This window comes from Physella acuta, unplaced genomic scaffold (genome assembly GCF_028476545.2).
Source record: "Physella acuta isolate Inbredline_101_S28 unplaced genomic scaffold, ASM2847654v3 ptg000626l, whole genome shotgun sequence".
NCBI lineage: Eukaryota > Metazoa > Mollusca > Gastropoda > Physidae > Physella > Physella acuta.
In genome coordinates, this window is record NW_026732145.1 from 93,427 (window position 1) to 115,760 (window position 22,334).

Sequence of the window (22,334 nt, forward strand, 5' to 3'; positions counted from 1 at the left end):
AGTTTCATACAAATGACATTTGTAATACCATACAGTAATGTAATGTGTTTTCTTTATAAGGCAGCTCAGTGATGACAATGATGAAGTTTTGTTACAACTAAAAATCACAACCTGAGCAGGATTTAAACTATTGATCTCATGCCCATCCATGTATCATATATTTGTCTATGTCTATCTGTGTGGAAGTTTTTCTCAGTCCACAGCGGCGGGTGAATGTGTTGCCATAGGTCCATATCCACTTGTTGGTCACTAGGGGTAGAAATATCACAGCATAAGAAACATACATAATTATAGGGACCTTAAAATGCTTGTGTTTACATAGTTTAAAGACCTACAACTACACACTTACTTATAACTTTACTGATACAAGTACATACATGAAGGCATTACACAATGTGAAAGTCTAAACATACACATTTATGTCTTACTAAAGTGTAAACCTACTCCTCTAATGTCCTACAAGTGTAAACCTACTCCACTAATGTCCTACTTAAGTGTAAACCTACTTCACTTATGTCCTACAAAAATGTAAACCTTCACTAATGTCCTACAAAAATGTAAACCTACCCCACTTATGTCCTACAAAAATGTAAACCTACCCCACTTGTGTCCTACAAAAGTGTAAATCTACCCCACTTATATCCTACAAAAGTTTAAACCTTCACTAAAGTCCTACAAAAGTGTAAACCTACCCTACTTATGTCCTATGAAAGTGTAAACCTACCCCACTTATGTCCTACAACAACAGGACATCCAGCATGAAATGTCTTTTCATCCAAATCCCCTGCAGGGGTAAAACTGTACCAAAACAGGGCCATGTTCTATGTGGTAAATATACAATATTATACATACAATATTGGCATATAAAAAAAATGATATTGTCTAATTACAAAAAAGAAGTTCTGTAACATTGGGTACATTTTTTTTTTTGGTTATGTCTACTCACTTTGACTGGTTGTACAACAATATCTGCATTTACAAAAGCTGTTGATCCACCTTTTTCAACATCCGATAGCTGAAATAATATCCATTATAATTAACACCATCATTTCAAAATATTAAAAGGCCTGATGTAGGCCTATTTAAAAAGAAAAGACAAACATTTTAAATTGGCTTACATAAATAAGAAAAGTGGCCAGTCTGTTTCCGCTGTCTGCCATAACTTTAGCGTTGTTTTTTCTGGCAACCTGTACGAATTAGTAGATCGTTGAAAATATGATTGTCTTAATTATTTAGTAAACGTGGGTATGAAAGTAAACTGTTGTATTCATCATACCTCATCGAAGGGGTCCAAGTGCACGCCGTAATGTCCACCCATACCATAGTTTACAACCTGGAAATAATTATCGACTTTAAAATTAGAAAATACAATAAAATCTCAAAGTATTTTAACTATCATCAAATCTTTTGTTTTGTAACTATTCTATAGATTTTGGAAATCTTATAGTTACAACCGACTGTACACAATTAATTTAGTTTGAAATTTTCACCTCTCCCTGGCTAAAAACTTTAAAAAGATTTCCAAAACTTGGAATGGATTAATGAATTAAAATTATAATTTATTTACAAAACATTATTTTCAATATTTTATCTTCAATCAAAGAATATAAAACACGTGAAAATCGATCCTTGATATCCTGCTTCAAGTTTTTCCCGCTAAATATAATTTTAGCGCTGGCAAATTTAATTTTTTTTTTTTAATTGCATGTTATATAGCAAAATATTACAGCAGTACCGGATACCACAAGTCGTCAGAAATCTTGCTCATTCACGTTAAATGCTGGTTGTATAAGCTTAACAAAAATCCAGTTATAGAACAGGATGTTGAAGTTCATAATAAAAATGGTTAAAGGTTATTATTTTTTTATTATATTAATTGTTTAATGCAGTGGCGTAGCGAGGTCGGGTATAACCCGGTGCGGCACTTAATGGTGTCACCTCCAGAGGCGTAGTGACCCTTCCCGGGGACAAACTTTCAAATTTTCGATTTGCACACCCCCCCCCCCTCAAACTTTCGATTGCACCCCCCCCCCCTCAAACTTTTGATTTGCACTTCCCCCCCCCCCCCCCTCAAGCTTTCGATTTGCACCCCCCGCTCAAGTTTTTCTATATATATTTTGCTATATTTTGCCTTGGTGTCACCCCCCTAAATGGTGTCACCCGGTGCGGTCCGCACCCCCGCCACCCCCCCCCCCCCCCCTCGCTATGCCTCTGGTTTAATGTCCGTGAATATTGCGATATATAAACAACAGACTTCAATATCACGAGAGCCGGAAATAAATCATTTTTAAGATCTGACATGTTGCCTGAAATGTGTGAAATAGTCTGTGTATGAGAGAGATTATAGGCTTTGTGGTGTCATATGGTGGCTAAGGGGAAGGAAAACTCATAAGCTTTTGGATATCGGTGTATTGATGATCGATTACTACTGTATGGTGTTATAGAGGAGTGGGATTATAGACTTTATCTACACCATACGATTATCTAGCTTCATTGGCATACAACACATTTGGTCATAGCCTTCTGACACACTGCACACACACTGTCCTACACAGTTTAAAATCGATGCCAACCAGTTTCTTCCAGACTTTTTTCTCCGGGGGGGGGGCACTTGAAATTTTCGGGGGGCGGTAGACTTTCTTCGGGGGGGGGGGGCGGACACTGTTAAAAGTATATTTTTCTATATAAATTATATAAATTTCATTTCGTTCGGGGGGGGGCGGTAAAATTTTTTCGAAGAGATGCCTGGAAGAAACTCTGATGCCAACAATCCACAAAGACAAACGGTTGTACCAAAAAATCAAGCGATACCTGGAATGGCTCACCGACGTAGGGGAATCCTGAAGGATCTTGTGAGGTGTCCAGTCCTGTGATCGCCCCAACTCGTTTACCCAGTTGTTTCACAAGCTCGGACTCTTTGTCGAAAATAAACGACCTGAAGTCCATACATGAAACAGTGGGTCACTGTGGCGTCACTAGGTCGGGTGTCATTCATGGTGTCACCCCCCCCCCCTAACAATTTTGCATTTTCGGTTTGGCGTCATCCCTATCCCTACTATTACAATACTTAACTGGATAAATAATTGTTTTGACACTAAATCCTGCGATTTTTTTCGGCTTAGCGTCACTCCGAAATTGTGTCACCCAATGTGGACTGATTTCTCTTCCCCCTCTTCCCCCCCCCCCCCCCCCCCCCCCGCACCTGCCTTGTGGCGCTACTGGTAGGTTTTTAAATTAGCAAGACTTTACATATTACATCACTTTCTGTAGTAATTAGGTAATACCAACAATGTTTCTTTAAAACGATTTGCTTGTATAACTGTTTATCAAACAATAAATCTTCAAAGGAAATGTGCCATTTTAAATAGAAACTTTTAAACATGTGTCTATTATTATGTATATCAAGAAAACAAAAGCGCTTATACTGTGGTATAATCTATTTATCTAGTTTACTGAATGTTGTGGTACTTACAAATCACTTGTCCTTCCTTCGTTATGGATAGACGACCCTGACCTCTCCACGGTTCCTCTGTTGAGCTGTATGAAATATTGAAAACAAGCTTGTAAAAATGTTACAGTTGTAGGGCACATGAGATGTAGCTAGAGAAAGATGCTGGCATATTGCTACAGTTGTAGGGCACATGAGGTGTAACTAGAGAAAGATGCTGGCATATTGTTTGAGTTGTAGGGCACATGAGGTGTAGCTAGAGAAAGATGCTGGCATATTGTTTGAGTTGTAGGGCACATGAGGTGTAACTAGAGAAAGATGCTGGCATATTGTTTGAGTTGTAGAACACATGAGGTGTAGCTAGAGAAAGATGCTGGCATATTGCTACAGTTGTAGGGCACATGAGGTGTAGCTAGAGAAAGATGCTGGCATATTGCTACAGTTGTAGAACGCATGAGGTGTAGCTAGAGAAAGATGCTGGCATATTGCTACAGTTGTAGAGCACATGAGGTGTAACTAGAGAAACATGCTGGCATATTGTTTGAGTTGTAGGGCACATGAGGTGTAGCTAGAGAAAGATGCTGGCATATTGTTTGAGTTGTAGAGCACATGAGGTGTAGCTAGAGAAAGATGCTGGCATATATCTACAGTTGTAGGGCACATGAGATGTAGCTAGAGAAAGATGCTGGCATATTGTTTGAGTTGTAGGGCACACGAGGTGTAGCTAGAGAAAGATGCTGGCATATTGTTTGAGTTGTAGAACACATGAGGTGTAGCTAGAGAAAGATGCTGGCATATATCTACAGTTGTAGGGCACATGAGGTGTAGCTAGAGAAAGATGCTGGCATATTGTTTGAGTTGTAGGGCACATGAGGTGTAGCTAGAGAAAGATGCTGGCATATTGCTACAGTTGTAGAACACATGAGGTGTAGCTAGAGAAAGATGCTGGCATATTGCTACAGTTGTAGAGCACATGAGGTGTAACTAGAGAAACATGCTGGCATATTGTTTGAGTTGTAGAACACATGAGGTGTAGCTAGCGAAAGATGCTGGCATATTGCTACAGTTGTAGAACGCATGAGGTGTAGCTAGAGAAAGATGCTGGCATATTGCTACAGTTGTAGAGCACATGAGGTGTAACTAGAGAAACATGCTGGCATATTGTTTGAGTTGTAGGGCACATGAGGTGTAGCTAGAGAAAGATGCTGGAATATTGTTTGAGTTGTAGGGCACATGAGGTGTAGCTAGCGAAAGATGCTGGCATATTGCTACAGTTGTAGAACACATGAGGTGTAGCTAGAGAAAGATGCTGGCATATTGCTACAGTTGTAGAGCACATGAGGTGTAGCTAGAGAAAGATGCTGGCATATTGTTTGAGTTGTAGGGCACATGAGGTGTAGCTAGAGAAAGATGCTGGCATATTGCTACAGTTGTAGAACACATGAGGTGTAGCTAGCGAAAGATGCTGGCATATTGCTACAGTTGTAGAACACATGAGGTGTAGCTAGAGAAAGATGCTGGCATATTGCTACAGTTGTAGAACGCATGAGGTGTAGCTAGAGAAAGATGCTGGCATATTGCTACAGTTGTAGAGCACATGAGGTGTAGCTAGAGAAAGATGCTGGCATATTGTTTGAGTTGTAGGGCACATGAGGTGTAGCTAGAGAAAGATGCTGGCATATTGTTTGAGTTGTAGGGCACACGAGGTGTAGCTAGAGAAAGATGCTGGCATATTGTTTGAGTTGTAGAACACATGAGGTGTAGCTAGAGAAAGATGCTGGCATATATCTACAGTTGTAGGGCACATGAGGTGTAGCTAGAGAAAGATGCTGGCATATTGCTACAGTTGTAGGGCACATGAGATGTAGCTAGAGAAAGATGCTGGCATATTGTTTGAGTTGTAGGGCACATGAGGTGTAGCTAGAGAAAGATGCTGGCATATTGTTTGAGTTGTAGAACACATGAGGTGTAGCTAGAGAAAGATGTTGGCATATTGCTACAGTTGTAGGGCACATGAGGTGTAGCTAGAGAAAGATGCTGGCATATTGTTTGAGTTGTAGGGCACATGAGGTGTAGCTAGAGAAAGATGCTGGCATATTGTTTGAGTTGTCGGGCACATGAGGTGTAGCTAGAGAAAGATGCTGGCATATTGTTTGAGTTGTAGAACACATGAGGTGTAGCTAGAGAAAGATGCTGGCATATTGCTACAGTTGTAGAACGCATGAGGTGTAGCTAGAGAAAGATGCTGGCATATTGCTACAGTTGTAGGGCACATGAGGTGTAACTAGAGAAAGATGCTGGCATATTGTTTGAGTTGTAGGGCACACGAGGTGTAGCTAGAGAAACATGCTGGCATATTGTTTGAGTTGTAGGGCACATGAGGTGTAGCTAGAGAAAGATGTTGGCATATTGTTTGAGTTGTAGGGCACATGAGGTGTAGCTAGAGAAAGATGCTGGAATATTGTTTGAGTTGTAGAACACATGAGGTGTAGCTAGCGAAAGATGCTGGCATATTGCTACAGTTGTAGAACACATGAGGTGTAGCTAGAGAAAGATGCTGGCATATTGCTACAGTTGTAGAACGCATGAGGTGTAGCTAGAGAAAGATGCTGGCATATTGCTACAGTTGTAGAGCACATGAGGTGTAACTAGAGAAACATGCTGGCATATTGTTTGAGTTGTAGGGCACATGAGGTGTAGCTAGAGAAAGATGCTGGCATATTGTTTGAGTTGTAGAGCACATGAGGTGTAGCTAGAGAAAGATGCTGGCATATATCTACAGTTGTAGGGCACATGAGGTGTAGCTAGAGAAAGATGCTGGCATATATCTACAGTTGTAGGGCACATGAGGTGTAGCTAGAGAAAGATGCTGGCATATATCTACAGTTGTAGGGCACATGAGGTGTAGCTAGAGAAAGATGCTGGCATATATCTACAGTTGTAGGGCACATGAGGTGTAGCTAGAGAAAGATGCTGGCATATTGTTTGAGTTGTAGGGCACACGAGGTGTAGCTAGAGAAAGATGCTGGCATATTGTTTGAGTTGTAGAACACATGAGGTGTAGCTAGAGAAAGATGCTGGCATATTGCTACAGTTGTAGAACACATGAGGTGTAGCTAGAGAAAGATGCTGGCATATTGCTACAGTTGTAGAACGCATGAGGTGTAGCTAGAGAAAGATGCTGGCATATTGCTACAGTTGTAGAGCACATGAGGTGTAACTAGAGAAACATGCTGGCATATTGTTTGAGTTGTAGGGCACATGAGGTGTAGCTAGAGAAAGATGCTGGCATATTGTTTGAGTTGTAGAGCACATGAGGTGTAGCTAGAGAAAGATGCTGGCATATATCTACAGTTGTAGGGCACATGAGGTGTAGCTAGAGAAAGATGCTGGCATATATCTACAGTTGTAGGGCACATGAGGTGTAGCTAGAGAAAGATGCTGGCATATATCTACAGTTGTAGGGCACATGAGGTGTAGCTAGAGAAAGATGCTGGCATATATCTACAGTTGTAGGGCACATGAGGTGTAGCTAGAGAAAGATGCTGGCATATTGTTTGAGTTGTAGGGCACACGAGGTGTAGCTAGAGAAAGATGCTGGCATATTGTTTGAGTTGTAGAACACATGAGGTGTAGCTAGAGAAAGATGCTGGCATATATCTACAGTTGTAGGGCACATGAGGTGTAGCTAGAGAAAGATGCTGGCATATTGCTACAGTTGTAGGGCACATGAGATGTAGCTAGAGAAAGATGCTGGCATATTGTTTGAGTTGTAGGGCACATGAGGTGTAGCTAGAGAAAGATGCTGGCATATTGTTTGAGTTGTAGAACACATGAGGTGTAGCTAGAGAAAGATGTTGGCATATTGCTACAGTTGTAGGGCACATGAGGTGTAGCTAGAGAAAGATGCTGGCATATTGTTTGAGTTGTAGGGCACATGAGGTGTAGCTAGAGAAAGATGCTGGCATATTGTTTGAGTTGTCGGGCACATGAGGTGTAGCTAGAGAAAGATGCTGGCATATTGTTTGAGTTGTAGAACACATGAGGTGTAGCTAGAGAAAGATGCTGGCATATTGCTACAGTTGTAGAACGCATGAGGTGTAGCTAGAGAAAGATGCTGGCATATTGCTACAGTTGTAGGGCACATGAGGTGTAACTAGAGAAAGATGCTGGCATATTGTTTGAGTTGTAGGGCACACGAGGTGTAGCTAGAGAAACATGCTGGCATATTGTTTGAGTTGTAGGGCACATGAGGTGTAGCTAGAGAAAGATGTTGGCATATTGTTTGAGTTGTAGGGCACATGAGGTGTAGCTAGAGAAAGATGCTGGAATATTGTTTGAGTTGTAGAACACATGAGGTGTAGCTAGAGAAAGATGCTGGCATATTGCTACAGTTGTAGAACACATGAGGTGTAGCTAGAGAAAGATGCTGGCATATTGCTACAGTTGTAGAACGCATGAGGTGTAGCTAGAGAAAGATGCTGGCATATTGCTACAGTTGTAGAGCACATGAGGTGTAACTAGAGAAACATGCTGGCATATTGTTTGAGTTGTAGGGCACATGAGGTGTAGCTAGAGAAAGATGCTGGCATATTGTTTGAGTTGTAGAGCACATGAGGTGTAGCTAGAGAAAGATGCTGGCATATATCTACAGTTGTAGGGCACATGAGGTGTAGCTAGAGAAAGATGCTGGCATATATCTACAGTTGTAGGGCACATGAGGTGTAGCTAGAGAAAGATGCTGGCATATATCTACAGTTGTAGGGCACATGAGGTGTAGCTAGAGAAAGATGCTGGCATATATCTACAGTTGTAGGGCACATGAGGTGTAGCTAGAGAAAGATGCTGGCATATTGTTTGAGTTGTAGGGCACACGAGGTGTAGCTAGAGAAAGATGCTGGCATATTGTTTGAGTTGTAGAACACATGAGGTGTAGCTAGAGAAAGATGCTGGCATATATCTACAGTTGTAGGGCACATGAGGTGTAGCTAGAGAAAGATGCTGGCATATTGTTTGAGTTGTAGGGCACATGAGGTGTAGCTAGAGAAAGATGCTGGCATATTGCTACAGTTGTAGGGCACATGAGGTGTAGCTAGAGAAAGATGCTGGCATATTGCTACAGTTGTAGGGCACATGAGATGTAGCTAGAGAAAGATGCTGGCATATTGTTTGAGTTGTAGGGCACATGAGGTGTAGCTAGAGAAAGATGCTGGCATATATCTACAGTTGTAGGGCACATGAGGTGTAGCTAGAGAAAGATGCTGGCATATTGTTTGAGTTGTAGAACACATGAGGTGTAGCTAGAGAAAGATGTTGGCATATTGTTTGAGTTGTAGGGCACATGAGGTGTAGCTAGAGAAAGATGCTGGCATATTGTTTGAGTTGTAGGGCACATGAGGTGTAGCTAGAGAAAGATGCTGGCATATATCTACAGTTGTAGGGCACATGAGGTGTAGCTAGAGAAAGATGCTGGCATATTGTTTGAGTTGTAGAACACATGAGGTGTAACTAGAGAAAGATGCTGGCATATTGTTTGAGTTGTAGAACGCATGAGGTGTAACTAGAGAAAGATGCTGGCATATTGTTTGAGTTGTAGGGCACATGAGGTGTAGCTAGAGAAAGATGCTGGCATATATCTACAGTTGTAGGGCACATGAGGTGTAGCTAGAGAAAGATGCTGGCATATTGTTTGAGTTGTAGGGCACATGAGGTATAACTAGAGAAAGATGCTGGCATATTGTTTGAGTTGTAGAACACATGAGGTGTAGCTAGCGAAAGATGCTGGCATATTGCTACAGTTGTAGAACACATGAGGTGTAGCTAGAGAAAGATGCTGGCATATTGTTTGAGTTGTAGAGCACATGAGGTGTAGCTAGAGAAAGATGCTGGCATATTGTTTGAGTTGTAGGGCACATGAGATGTAGCTAGATAAAGATGCTGGCATATTGTTTGAGTTGTAGAACACATGAGGTGTAACTAGAGAAATATGCTGGCATATTGTTTGAGTTGTAGAGCACATGACGTGTAGCTAGAGAAAGATGCTGGCATATTGCTACAGTTGTAGAGCACATGAGGTGTAACTAGAGAAACATGCTGGCATATTGTTTGAGTTGTAGGGCACATGAGGTGTAACTAGAAAAAGATGCTGACATATTGCTACCTTTCCCCTGGCTATGTCAACAATATCCTGACCCTCTTTGTCTGACAGCACGTCGTAAAACAGTGCCACGTAAGGAGAGATGGACAAGACCTCCTGCTTGAACCTGTAGTAGGGGGCGGAGACGGCGGGACGGTAAAAACAGACATGTCTGCCGTCAAATGGACCCTGGAAAGTAAAACGAGTAAGTTTGGAGATAAATTGTCACATGATTTGAAATAGATATTTCATTGGAGTTAATCCGTCTCTACATGGTAATGGTTTGGGGAATGGTTTAGATCTCAATTTAGGAATGTGCATATTACATGTTCATTTGAAGTAATTTTACATCCTGCCAAAAAAGGTATGTGTTTTTAGTTGTTGTTTTTAAAATTAAACTTCATATTACCCGAGAGTGTTAAATCTGTATTGCATTTGTACAGAGTTCTCAGTAACGTTCCCTTTTTCGAACCTGGCGGTTCATGGGGTAAGTGAAGCAGGGTTTACCTGTTTCTGAGACTTCGGCTTTAACTCAAGTGTGAGAATAAAATGGCAGAGAAACTATGAGCTGACCACACAATCAACGTGCATGCCAAGGTCAAAAGAGATACTCCAACATGTCCTTGGGAAGGTTTAATCGAAAACGTCGAATTCTGTTTTCGAACCCGAGTCAGTAAGATGTCCACACAGCTCTAACCACTTGGCCGGGCAAAGTTTGACTTCGCATGTCATAAAAAACGATAAACTCTACTCTACATACCCTAAGGGCCGTCAATCCCGAAAAAGTATCAAATTTTACTCTTTAGTTTCTACGTTTCCACATTATTTTCAACTTGTGCAACTAACGTTTTAGAGACAGCTCCATACAATCTTGATCCCTACTACACTAGTGCAAGTATTCCATCCTAGCTTACCGCTGTTGGTTTGTTTTGTAGAGCGCAGAGTCGGGCGAAGTTTTGTTCCGACAGGTTCTTCTCCTTAGGTGCAGCTCTTGGCTTGGTGACCAGCTCTTTGTTAAGCTCAAATACGTCGCCATTTGTGGGATCTAGTTGATGGAAAGCGATATCTTAGCTCGGAGGTAAGAAAATGGTGAGTGGGATTTTGTCGACTGACAGAAAGTGATATCTTAGCTCGGAGGTAAGAAAATGGTGAGTGGGATTTAGTGGACAGACAAAAAGTGATATCTTAGCTCGGAGGTAAGAAAATGGTGTAGTGATCTTGTCAATGTAGAGAGACAGAAAGAGAAGTAATTACACAGAATTAATTACTTTCAGCCAATAACATTATTTGCGATTTATGCCAGCAAGTAAAATGAAACTCTCAGCTAAATCAATAATTTATACGGTGGAAATTGAAGCTTAAACTTTAATGTTTTTTTAACAAAGTTTTTGTTATGTTTTCAACAACAGAAATGACCACTACTGTCATACACTCACCTGAAATGTAAGCTTTCTTGTACAGCTCCAAAGCTCTGTTATCTTCGTTAAGCTGTCGAAAGAAGAATAAAAAATAACCAGTATGAACATAGTTACTTAAAATCTTAAACAAGTATCAAATAAGTTAACAGCAAATTACCAATAGAATATCAGCACTCATTGCTCTTTAATCACCATAACCTCATACGATACAAGCTTACATCGGCTTAAAACATCATATGTTATTGGATTGTTATAGGCCACAGACATCAAATGTTATTGTAGTGTTGTGGTCAATAACAATAAGTAAAGGCTAAGGTGATCTACTATGTTGAAAGTTGTTTGTTACTTTCTCTAATGGATGCAAATCGAAAATAGTTCAATATGGACTTAATAGCGTCCCTTTGTCTTTTGCAGTAATTATTGTGTGGTCTACTCACAATATCATAGTTTTATAATAGTTTTAAATGTTACAAAAATCGAAAATTTAAAACAAAAACTGCTCTGTTGTATAGAAGTCTTTAGAAAAGACGGACAGAAAACAAATTGGCTGAACTAATCTCATGTTGTATTTATAAGCAGGGTCTGCCGCCTTATACTGGAATGATGGTCGTGGGTGGATTGAACCGGATAATACCCTAACTAGTGACGCCACTAGCGATGTCTAAAACACCAGCCAACATGATGGTCAGTTACCCTCAAATACGCCCGGCCTAGCAGGGCCAAAATTTGACCCTCAGATGGATACTCGCTGCTCCCCGGGGACTGGCTCCGCTTGAGGTCATAGGTCGCGTTCAGCCAGGAGATGGACGCGTTGATCTCACCTTCTGTTTGACCAGAGAAAAAAAAATCACCAATATTTTTAACATATTATACTGTTAGAACAGAATCATATAATAAAATTGACATAGAACAAGATTATACTGGCCAAATGCATCAACTTGTAGTTAGAACAATGTCAAATTGAAAAGTTTGGTAGGAAGCAGATGACTTAGAGTCACGTAGATAAGTGGAGATTGAACATAGTGCTTTTCTACATCATAGGGTCGAGTTTTTCGAAAAAAATCAAAATTTGTAGTTAGAACAAGATAATACTGAGGGGACGATATGTTTCTGCTTTTAGTCTTAGTTGTTTTTTTTTTAAATAAAGTTTTTGTATATTCCAAACGAAATAAAGTTTATATATTCATAACAAGAAAGTGACTTGAAGAGGTGGATAGGAGATGTAAAAATAGTTGTAGATTGTGTAAACCAGTTTAGAATGACCTGCAAATGCTGTTTGGCCGACCTGGAAGGCGTCAAGAACGGAAAGCCCAGGCCCTGAGTATCCTAAGTACTCCCCCTTTACCATCTCAGAAGGCTCAAAACCGTAAACCGTCTAAAAATTGGAGAATAAAATCAAACAAATTTACATTAGTGTCACATTTTAATTTTTAAAATGGTTTTTAATTGTGTTATTCTAAAAACTCATCTTTTTCGTTTTCTCGTTAAATATTAATTAGGTCGTTATTTAAATTAATTCGACTTTTAAAATTCCCAGTCAATCTGACCTGCAGTCTGAGAAAAGATCGTCTAGCACCAGCAAGATCATCTTCAGTCGCTATACCATTCAGATGTTTACTGACAGAGGGACTGGAGTCTGGGGACAATTCGATTGTTTTATTCACGTGATATGTATGTGTTTTTTTGTTTTTTCTAATAAAACTCCAACTTCACTATTACAATAAAGAACAATGTTTTATTCAATGTGATATGTGTGCGGTTGTTATATGTTATTGTATTTTTTAAAATAAAACTTAAACTTCACTATTTCAATTTAAAAAATGTAGAGGCATTCAAGTAAGAAAATAACGAAAGAAAATCTCGTCCAAACATAACCCATTGCTGCGATGATACAGAACCAGCTATATATATGTATATATATATATATATATATATATATAGAGAGAGAGAGAGAGGAGAGAGAGAGAGAGAGAGAGAGAGAGAGAGAGAGATAGATAGATAGATATATATAGATAGATATATAGATATATATACTTATTTATTTATTTATTTATTTATTTATTCATTCATTTATCTATTTATATATCAGTGACCAATAAATTTATACTTAGAAGGGAACGAATTCCTTTGTATTCAGCAGCAAATTGCTTGATGCTGTGGTATACGCCATTGGGATGCTTGAGATAATCCTGTAGGTTGGCCGCTGTTTGTTGCTCTTTGGCTTTTCTCAATCGATTGGAATAAAACCTGGCCAAGCGGGGACAAGACAGAAAAAAATACAATGTTGCCAGATAAGCAATGTAGGCTAAAGAGGTGTGAAGGGGGTTACTGGGTACAATGGTAAGAGAGGATTTAACAGCAAACGTAATGTTGAAGTCGTCAGCAGTTTACGAGATAGCGGCTCTATGTCGTTGATGCTTTAGGAGCGAGACAATACACAATGTCCATATTCTGATATTATGCTTATAAAGCATGACAGCACTTGTGACACCTTAAGCTCATATACGCTAACACTTGTGTCCGACACCTTAAGCTCACTATACTTTAGTACTTGTGACACCTTAAGCTCACTGCACACTAGCACACGAAGCTGTGTTTTATCTCACCTTCAGAAAAGCAGTTTTAAACGGTAGAGTCCGTGCTATTCATTTATACTACACAGCTGGCCACCCAATGTTGCAATTATTTCAAAGCTGGCCAGCCAATGTAGCAATTATTGCAAAGCTGGCCACCCAATGTACCAATGATTTCAAAGATGGCCACCCAATGTAGCAATGATTTCAAAGCTGGCCACCCCAATGTAGCAATGATTTCAAAGCTGGCCACCCAATGTAGCAATTATTTCAAAGCTCGCCACTCAATGTAGCAATTATTTCAAAGCTGGCCACCCAATGTTGCAATTATTTCAAAGCTGGCCACCCAATGTTGAAATTATTTCAAAGCTGGCCACCCAATGCTGAAATTATTTCAAAGCTGGCCACTCAATTTCACTGAAAATTCAAATTTGGCTACTCAATTTCCTGATACATTCAATGCTAGGCCTAAAAATTTCGCGTTTCGTTCGGAACAGCCACTCAATTTTGCTGGACTATGGAAAATTTATTTCATAAACTATCCAAACTCTTAAACAATTTTAAACAAATTTGATTATACACACAAAAAATTTGCTAAAACGACATTGTTTAACAAAATTTATTGATCTTGCACAACCAATAGACCCCCAAAGGTTTTTCTATTAACCAGCTATTTGAAATCTGTAGTTTGCATCACCTGGAAAAACAGCGGTCCCCGTAAGCCGATTGAAACTTAAGGCGTTCCCAGCGTGAATTGGGAACAGGCTTTCCCAGTCGATATCGATTAGGTGGTAAGTTCATTAGTTGCTTCAGAGTTCGTCAAAAAATGTCTGCCCTCGCTATGCCCAACATCAGACCAACAGATGTCTGCCCTCGCTATGCCCAACATCAGACCAACAGATGTCTGCCCTCGCTATGCCCAACATCAGACCAACAGATGTCTGCCCTCGCTATGCCCAACATCAGACCAACAGATGTCTGCCCTCGCTATGCCCAACATCAGACCAACAGATGTCTGCCCTCGCTATGCCCAACATCAGACCAACAGATGTCTGCCCTCGCTATGCCCAACATCAGACCATCCGATTTCTGCCCTCGCTATGCCCAACATCAGACCAACAGGTGTCTGCCCTCGCTATGCCCAAAATCAGACCAACAGATGTCTGCCCTCGCTATGCCCAACATCAGACCAACAGATGTCTGCCCTCGCTATGCCCAACATCAGACCAACAGATGTCTGCCCTCGCTATGCCCAACATCAGACCATCAGATGTCTGCCCTCGCTATGCCCAACATCAGACCATCAGATGTCTGCCCTCGCTATGCCGAAGATCAGACCATCAGATCTCTGCCCTCGCTATGCTCAACAACAGACCAACAGATGTCTGCCCTCGCTATGCCCAACATCAGACCAACAGATGTTTTTCCATGCTTTGCAAAGCCCCCCCCCCCCCGAAAAATTTTTACCGCCCTCCCCCCCCCCCCCCCCCCCCCCCGCGCCCCCCCCCCCCCCCGAACGAAATGAAATTTATATAATTTATATAGAAAATATATACTTTTAACAGTTTTCACGGCTGGGTGATTTTTGCGTTAGCGTTGACTAAGAAATTAAAAAGGGGTTAATCTATCTATATATATAATTCTCTTCTGGGAGCCGTTAGAAAACAAGCTGCAAGCGCGCCTTACAGTCCCCTCTCTTCCTCTCTATCGCTACCACCCCCCATCCCCCACCCCCTCACATGGTCTGGTGAGCTGTGGTTCACGCTGTTTACATTTTACAATCATATAGACGGGTTTGGTGACGGCTATTAGGGGCAGATAACTTAGTTTGAAACGATTTTAAACTTAGAGGAGGTAACTAAGAGGAGGCTGCTTTCACGTGGGGGGGGGGGGGGGGGGAAGGGGGGTTTAGTGTTTTTAAGCAAATATTTTCAGTGGCAGCATTGGTACTGTCAAATTCACAAATTATAAATTACTGAAAAGTAGAAAAAAAAAACAACTAAATAGCGGCGTATGATACGCAGCGGGTCGGCTCGTATATCTAATTCTCTTCTGGGAGATGCTAGAAAACAAGCTGTAAGCGCGCCTAGCAGTCCCCTCCCTTCCTCTATAGGCATATATATATATATATATATATATATATATATATATATATATATATATGCAAACACATAATACGAACATAGGATACTCATTGCTGTCCTGTTCGGGATTTGAAAAACATCAATAAAAAAAATTTCAACATCATGTCATGTGTGTAAGTGCATAAGCGTGTTTTGTGAACATCAGTTTTAATTAATTTTTGACAGAAGCCATCTTATCATACTGTCGGTCAAAATTATATAAAATATGAAAGCTTTGTATAAGTAATGGTGTCTCGTGTTATGTTTATTTTTATGTTTATTCTTGAAGTTATATTATTAATGTTTAAAATATTATTGATTTAATACATTTCAATACACTTAACTTTTATACAATATTATTCTTTAGTAATTACTTATAAAAAATAATAATTAAGAGAAGTAAGTGCTTTTTAATTTGTTTAGTACAAATCTATTAAAAGGAGCTTATGATCACCCCTATTTGACTATTTTTTTAAAAAGGGAAATAAGTCATGGAAGTGGTTTGAACATTTGCTTATTTTTGATAAGTTTAATTGTAGGAGAAAGACTCGGCTTTCAAAGTTGTTTAAAAACAAAGGGAAAAAGAAGAAACAGGAGCGTAGGGTGGTGTATATAGAATAAAGATAATACAACCGCAGCTACGGTAATGTTTTACAAAACAACCATCAAGTCAAAAATGAAAGAAAATTTACTTTTTTTTAACTATAAAAAGATTTATTATGGTCGGCTCTGGGCCCCTAAATGGCGTGGGCCCCCCCGCATTGCGGGGTCTGGCGGCACTGTAGTTCCGCCCCTGCTACACCCGTGATTGCAAACCGACTTTCAACCACAAACAACCCTCCTAATATGCACTGAACCTTCTTTGTGTAAGACGCCGCAATGTGTAACTAAGCCATACGCGAATGGCTCGAAATTGATTGTTGGATTATCCTTCCCGTTTTCGGATTTTGTTTCTTTCATCCGACATCGAAATGGGGCGTCTTAAGTTACATTATATTTATTATGGCGTTTCGCTGGTATTTCGCCATCAGAATAAACAGGATCAGGGGATCGATAGATTTCTGATGTATGCGATGTGGTGGCTACTCCGCTTGATGATCTGGGTTCCAATACAACGCTCAAAGTTATCATGTATATCGACGCCGACACAGGGCGGAAGACATGCAACTGTAGAAAACTTGTATTGTAAACTATTCCAGAAATTATTGGTACCAGCTCTTAGAGAACTTGTATCAGGTCTAAGGGAACTTGTATCAGATCTTAGAGAACTTGTAGGTTTTAGACATTAGAGAACTTTTAGCCATAAAGAAAATTCGTTAGAGAGAACGTCTAGATCAGGGGATCTTAACCTGGGTTCGAAAATCTGTTTCAGATGTTAGAGAACTTGTAGGGAATATCTTTAGCCATGTTTATAGGTGGGTAAAAGGAGACCTACATATAATATGTTCAATTTAAAAGTATATATTATGTGTACCATGTAAAGTTACATGTATGTGTACCATTACAATCCGTATGAATAATGTGTTACTGGATATATTTGGTTATAGGAAATCATTTTCTTAAATATTTCAATTTAAATTGCAGATGGCGCAAGCTGTTGCGGGATATTGACGTCACTTCCTTTGTGCAGAGGGAATATTGTAAAAACTGGCAAACTTACATGTGTTAAAAAAAAGTTCAAATCGCATGAATTTTTTTTTGTGTTGTTTAAAATTTGTAATTTAATCTTATGCTTTAAAGCTTGTTATCCTTATAGATTGAAGTGACAGCAGCGAGGTAACTACATTTGTAATGTGTATGCAAACATATCGAAACAAGGCAATAGTAGAGTATGTATCGATAGTGCTGGGCTGTTAAACATTAGCACACCCACTACCCGAAGTTGAAGTAAAAAGAGTTTGATAAATGGAATGATTTATTCTGCGTTATATTATTTATTTTCTTATTCCTCCCTAAAACAAGGGGTTTGAGGGTGTGTATGGGGGGAGGGAGGGGGCGGGATGGAACATGTTGGTAAAAAATGCTTTAAAATAACATACAAAGATAGTTCAATTGGTTCAATCTTTTGTTCTTGTTCCGGGGCTTGAACGATATGGGTTGAGAACCAGTGATGTTTAAATCTGTTTGAAAGTCCCAGTTATTTGTACGCGTGAAAAGATTATAAACACTGTTATGTACAACAGCTGGGAATAATTTATTCCATCTTTAGATTTAGTGTAAGTCCATGTTTCAATCAACTCCAAACTAACAGCGTTCTGTGGCCACCACTGTGAGGTATGGGAAGCATACTTTCACAATGGCGGTTCTCAGGGCAGATGAAGTAGAGTTTTTGTAATAGACAGCCACGATGTCAAGTCGGCTTCATCATTTTCAAGAAGTCTGATGAAGTAGAGTTGATATAAAGATAAATACGATTATCAGTCAATTTTTCCTATACCCAACAAGTCTGGTGAGGTATTGTTCATGTAGATGTCAGTACTATGCCTGGTAAGTTTTGCCATACTATAGACCACACTGAATAAGGGGCGTTGTGTGGCCTAGCTGTAGGGCGCTTGACTTCTTACCCGAGTTCGGGCCAGTAGAATCTCCCTGAGTCTACCCAGCTCTGACGGTTACCTAACTCACGTTAGGGAAAATTAAGGCGTCTGACCATACTACCCCTTCATATGTCGAGATTACTTAAACAGATGAACTCTACTTCATTTGTCATACGTTTCTTGGGCGCAAACGGGGAAAAAAAGAAGAAAAAAAAAAGAAAACTACTATGTATGGCTGTATGGAGAACGTCCGATAATGTCAAACACTGTCTAAAACGAATTCTTCCATGATTCAGCTCAAGAAAAAAAAAGTGATTAGGTTAGTGGGAGAGTTAGCGTCTAATTTATCTAGAAATGTGTTGCGTGGCTTGGGAAATGCAATTTCAAACAGGAATGTTCGATTGGATTTGTTTGATTTCACAACAAGTCCATGTGCCCATACGGCTCAGATTTTAAAGTGTCATTGAGACCCGTGTGATTTCTGTGGGTTTTTTTTAAAGCTGTCAATATGAATCGATTAATCCAGTTGTTTGATGTCCCGTAAAAATCAAAATGTGAGGGAGGGGGTGAGAGGGATATCCTGAAAAAATCCAAACGGTGAAACATGAAAACAGGAGTCTGTTTTAAACCCTGTTTTTATTTTTCTCCTTTTAAATCCGAGACACCAAGATGTGGATACCTTAACACAACACTGTTGTTACATCCGGGTCAGATGTTTTGTTGTTTGTACGTGTGCGTGTAGAACATTTCTGTACAAGCAGAAGTCAATCAAAACATCGCAAGAACCTTTTTTTTCTATTGTATTATGTATGGCTGGTGGCGTCATTAGGTCGGGTGTCACAAGGTGCGGTAACTGAGGTTGTCACCCAAACCCCTCCTACAGTTTAGCCTTTTCGACTTGGTGTCTGTCCAAATTTTTTTACTGGAGAAAATATTACTTATCGGTAATTTTTTACAACATTTCGATTTGGGCGCACCCTTAATATTGGTGTCACCAAGTGCAGACCCGCACCCCCCCCCTGTGACGCCGCCATGTATGGTACGCCTTTAAATTATTTTATACTGTGTAAGTACTTTTTTAAAAAGTATAAATCATTCATATGTGTAGATTGTTACATATAATTAATTAGCTAACATCTTTCAAAAAAATATTTTTTAAATTTCTTATTTAACTGAGTAGAAAAGTTGCCAACAATATTTTAGTTATTCGTCTAATTCTAATAGTTCTTTAATTACTTTTCGCTCTCAAAATTAATTAATTATCCAGATCTACGTCCACATATTCGTTTTGTTTTAACACTATTTTTCTGAGTTCTGTTTTCAAAATAAAACAAAAAAAGAAAATCTTTTTTTTTCAAAACACACTTTTTAAGTTTTAAAAACTTTTTTACAAATAATTTAAATCATTTAGAACACAACGAGCTCATCTCTCAAATCTATCGTCAAATTAATCTCCATCTTAGAAGAAAGAAAGATCTAGAAACTTACTCGGTGAAGTAGGACATCAGGTTTTCATCACCCAGGTTGGAGACGTCGGAATGCAGTTGGTTCAAAAGGGCCTCCTCCAATATCACCATGTCTTCGATTTTTTTCGAGGATGTGTAAATATCCGAAGAGGTTTTAGAGATAGATAACACAATAAACATTAACGCCGTAAAAACTATCTGTACACGACTCATTTTCGAAGGCCCTCTGTTTTTTTTTAAATCCTCAACGCAGTGATATTTTTTCTTAAAAACAATCTAGTTATCCAGCTTTTGTTTAGAAAACTAAGAACAATTTAAAAATAAGTTGTCAATTTTTGTATTTCAAAAAGATTTGAACACTGTCTTTAGAATGTTAATACTTTTAAGTCTCGAAGGGGGATAGAGAAAATTCTACTTGGGATAGATGTGCGTGCATTCACGTGTAACATTCGACGTGTCCATTGAATCGAGTAACACCTTCGTGGTTCAGCGGTTCTAAAATACTTAAAGCAAGCCCCAATCGATTTTCATAAGCTGGTGCAGAACGTATTAGCAGGCTGGCTCACGTCATCTGGCGACCTCTGGTGCTTTGTATGTAGAGGGGGGAAATAGGGGTAGTGGGGGCGGGGGTAGGAAAATGTATGTAATTTTCAATATTGTATTAATGAAATAATGAAGTACATGTACATTTTAGTTTTATGTGGGTTATTTTATGTGAAGTGTGTGTTTGCATTCATTCGTGTGTGAATATAGGGAAGAATTTTTTAGCATGTGGCGGTCTAGGGTGGTTTTTATTTTGTTTTTGTTTTTTTTTCTATTTTTTTTTCTATTTTTTAGACGACTTGCAATAAAGGGTAAAATACATTGTACGACACTGAAAAATGAATGTGGTAAGAAGACAATACATTCGCATGAGTCTTTTTTTTTTTCATTTTGCGAGCAGTGTTTCTTCCAGACTTTCTTCTCCGGGGGGGGGGGGGGGCAAAGAGATGCCTGGAAGAAACTCTGTTTGCGAGTAATCATAAAAAATAAAACTAAATAAAAATAGTTATTATTTTTGCTATGCCAGAAGAAAAAAAAACAACACATTTCTGATTGGTTTATAACTTAGCCGTCTGCCTTAAAATTTTAATATCGAAGAATACCAGTGGATCGAGAAGACTCAATGAAGTTTTAAAAATATTTAAATAGTGGAACACTTTACGATTGTTTCGTGTTATGTTTGAGACCAATGCTGTTATTTATAGCTATATGAATGATGGTTACCATTATATTTTAGTGCTTGTTATTATTATAAATAGACTAACAGGAGGCCGTCCTAGTTAAACAGTTTTGACCACAATGCAACAAATATCATTATATTCCTTAACTCTCTCTCGCACTCACAGTAATCCTTCTTCCGCCCCCTCACGCCCTGAGTGTCAAGTCTAAACCCTTCACACACGTCAGATTTTAACGTACATACAAAGGTAGATAAGAAAATATAGACAAACTTTAGTTTTTAAGAGGAGTTAGTTCCCATAAGCTCCTATTGAAAAATTTTGACGAGATCTAGATTTTTATTTTTATGTTTAGTATTTAGATCAGATATATAATAACGATCTTGATACTCCAGTACGCGGTTTATAAGAAAACACATTTCAAAATTTCTATATTAAAAACACTGCCCATTTAATAAAACTATAATTATTTTTTTTGTAAAATGTTGTAGGTACGCCTATATTATTTAGTCCGACAAAAAAGTGTTAGAGTTATAAGAGAAGCGTATCGACACCTTGTGGCGCCTGAGGCGAACTATTAACTTGCACCCACCACCCTCCAATATAAACTGATAGGCTACGAATCATGGTTTTACCCAGGTTTTTGGAGAATTGGAAGCGACAGCTCCAGAAAGGGCACTATATTATTAGACTAAATCTTATTAGAGAGAGAGCGCGCATGCGTGTGGCGTCAAAAAGGCTAGTAACAAAACGACACGACAAAAGAACCCTGTTAATTCGGCCCGTTAAAAGGGCCAGCGACCATGGGCCCAGTCATATAGGTTCCCGACAAATAGGCTCCCGTTATTTAGGCTCCCGACAATTAATTTCCCGTCATGCGGCCTGTTGACATATAGGCGCTTTTTTAAATGTCGTAAAAGTTGAGAGTTTCTTCCAGGCTTCTCTTCTCCTTGCCCCCCCCCCCCTCCTCCCTGCCCCTCCTCTCTGGAGAAAAAAAGTCTGGAAGAAATACTGATTACTTAAACGTAGCTAAATCACTCAGTAAAGCTGCGTATGTGTCTATTTCCTAAACTTTGAATGTAAATCAATCAGCAATGCGTGCACACAAACAACAATATGACAGTTTTAACTCACCCACACCGTATTTTAAATCACAACTTTTTAACTATAAAATTAGTTTCTTCTATTGATTGAAGGGAGAAGAGTTTGGTTCCTTGTTTCATAACAACTCACTAATACTGCGATTATCTTATAGTTCGCCACGCCTATAAAACAACTTGTGACCACGGCACATCACAACTACTGCTACGGCTTTATTACTCAGTTCAACCTAACTGATAATCCGAAACTGTAGTATACAAAGTTTCGGAATTGTTCTAAGGACACGACCAAAAGTAGACGAAATAAGGTTGC

General features: G+C 39.3%; 1 protein-coding gene across 1 annotated transcript; it reads right to left on the bottom strand.

Moving 5' to 3' along the window:
• Positions 1-18: 18 nt before the first annotated feature.
• LOC131948148 (prolyl 4-hydroxylase subunit alpha-3) lies at positions 19-20,158 on the bottom strand. Its single transcript, XM_059309683.1, has 15 exons — positions 19,724-20,158; positions 13,110-13,249; positions 12,550-12,638; positions 12,266-12,377; positions 11,696-11,826; positions 11,021-11,072; positions 10,499-10,629; positions 9,609-9,773; positions 3,473-3,537; positions 2,812-2,935; positions 1,277-1,333; positions 1,119-1,187; positions 947-1,015; positions 725-821; positions 19-249 (listed from the first exon to the last, which is right to left on the bottom strand). The coding sequence occupies exons 1-15, from the start codon at positions 19,912-19,914 to the stop codon at positions 137-139; spliced, it is 1,605 nt and encodes a 534-aa protein (XP_059165666.1). The 5' UTR covers positions 19,915-20,158; the 3' UTR covers positions 19-136.
• Positions 20,159-22,334: the final 2,176 nt, after the last annotated feature.

Excerpts from the sequence above, each read along its gene's own strand:
- LOC131948148 (XM_059309683.1), bottom strand. The coding sequence starts at position 19,914 with ATGAGTCGTGTACAGATAGTTTTTACGGCGTTAATGTTTATTGTGTTA. Across the intron at positions 1,188-1,276 it reads ACTTGGACCCCTTCGATGAG|GTTGCCAGAAAAAACAACGC; the intron begins GTATGATGAATA and ends TAATTCGTACAG. Across the intron at positions 1,016-1,118 it reads TGGCCACTTTTCTTATTTAT|CTATCGGATGTTGAAAAAGG; the intron begins GTAAGCCAATTT and ends ATATTATTTCAG.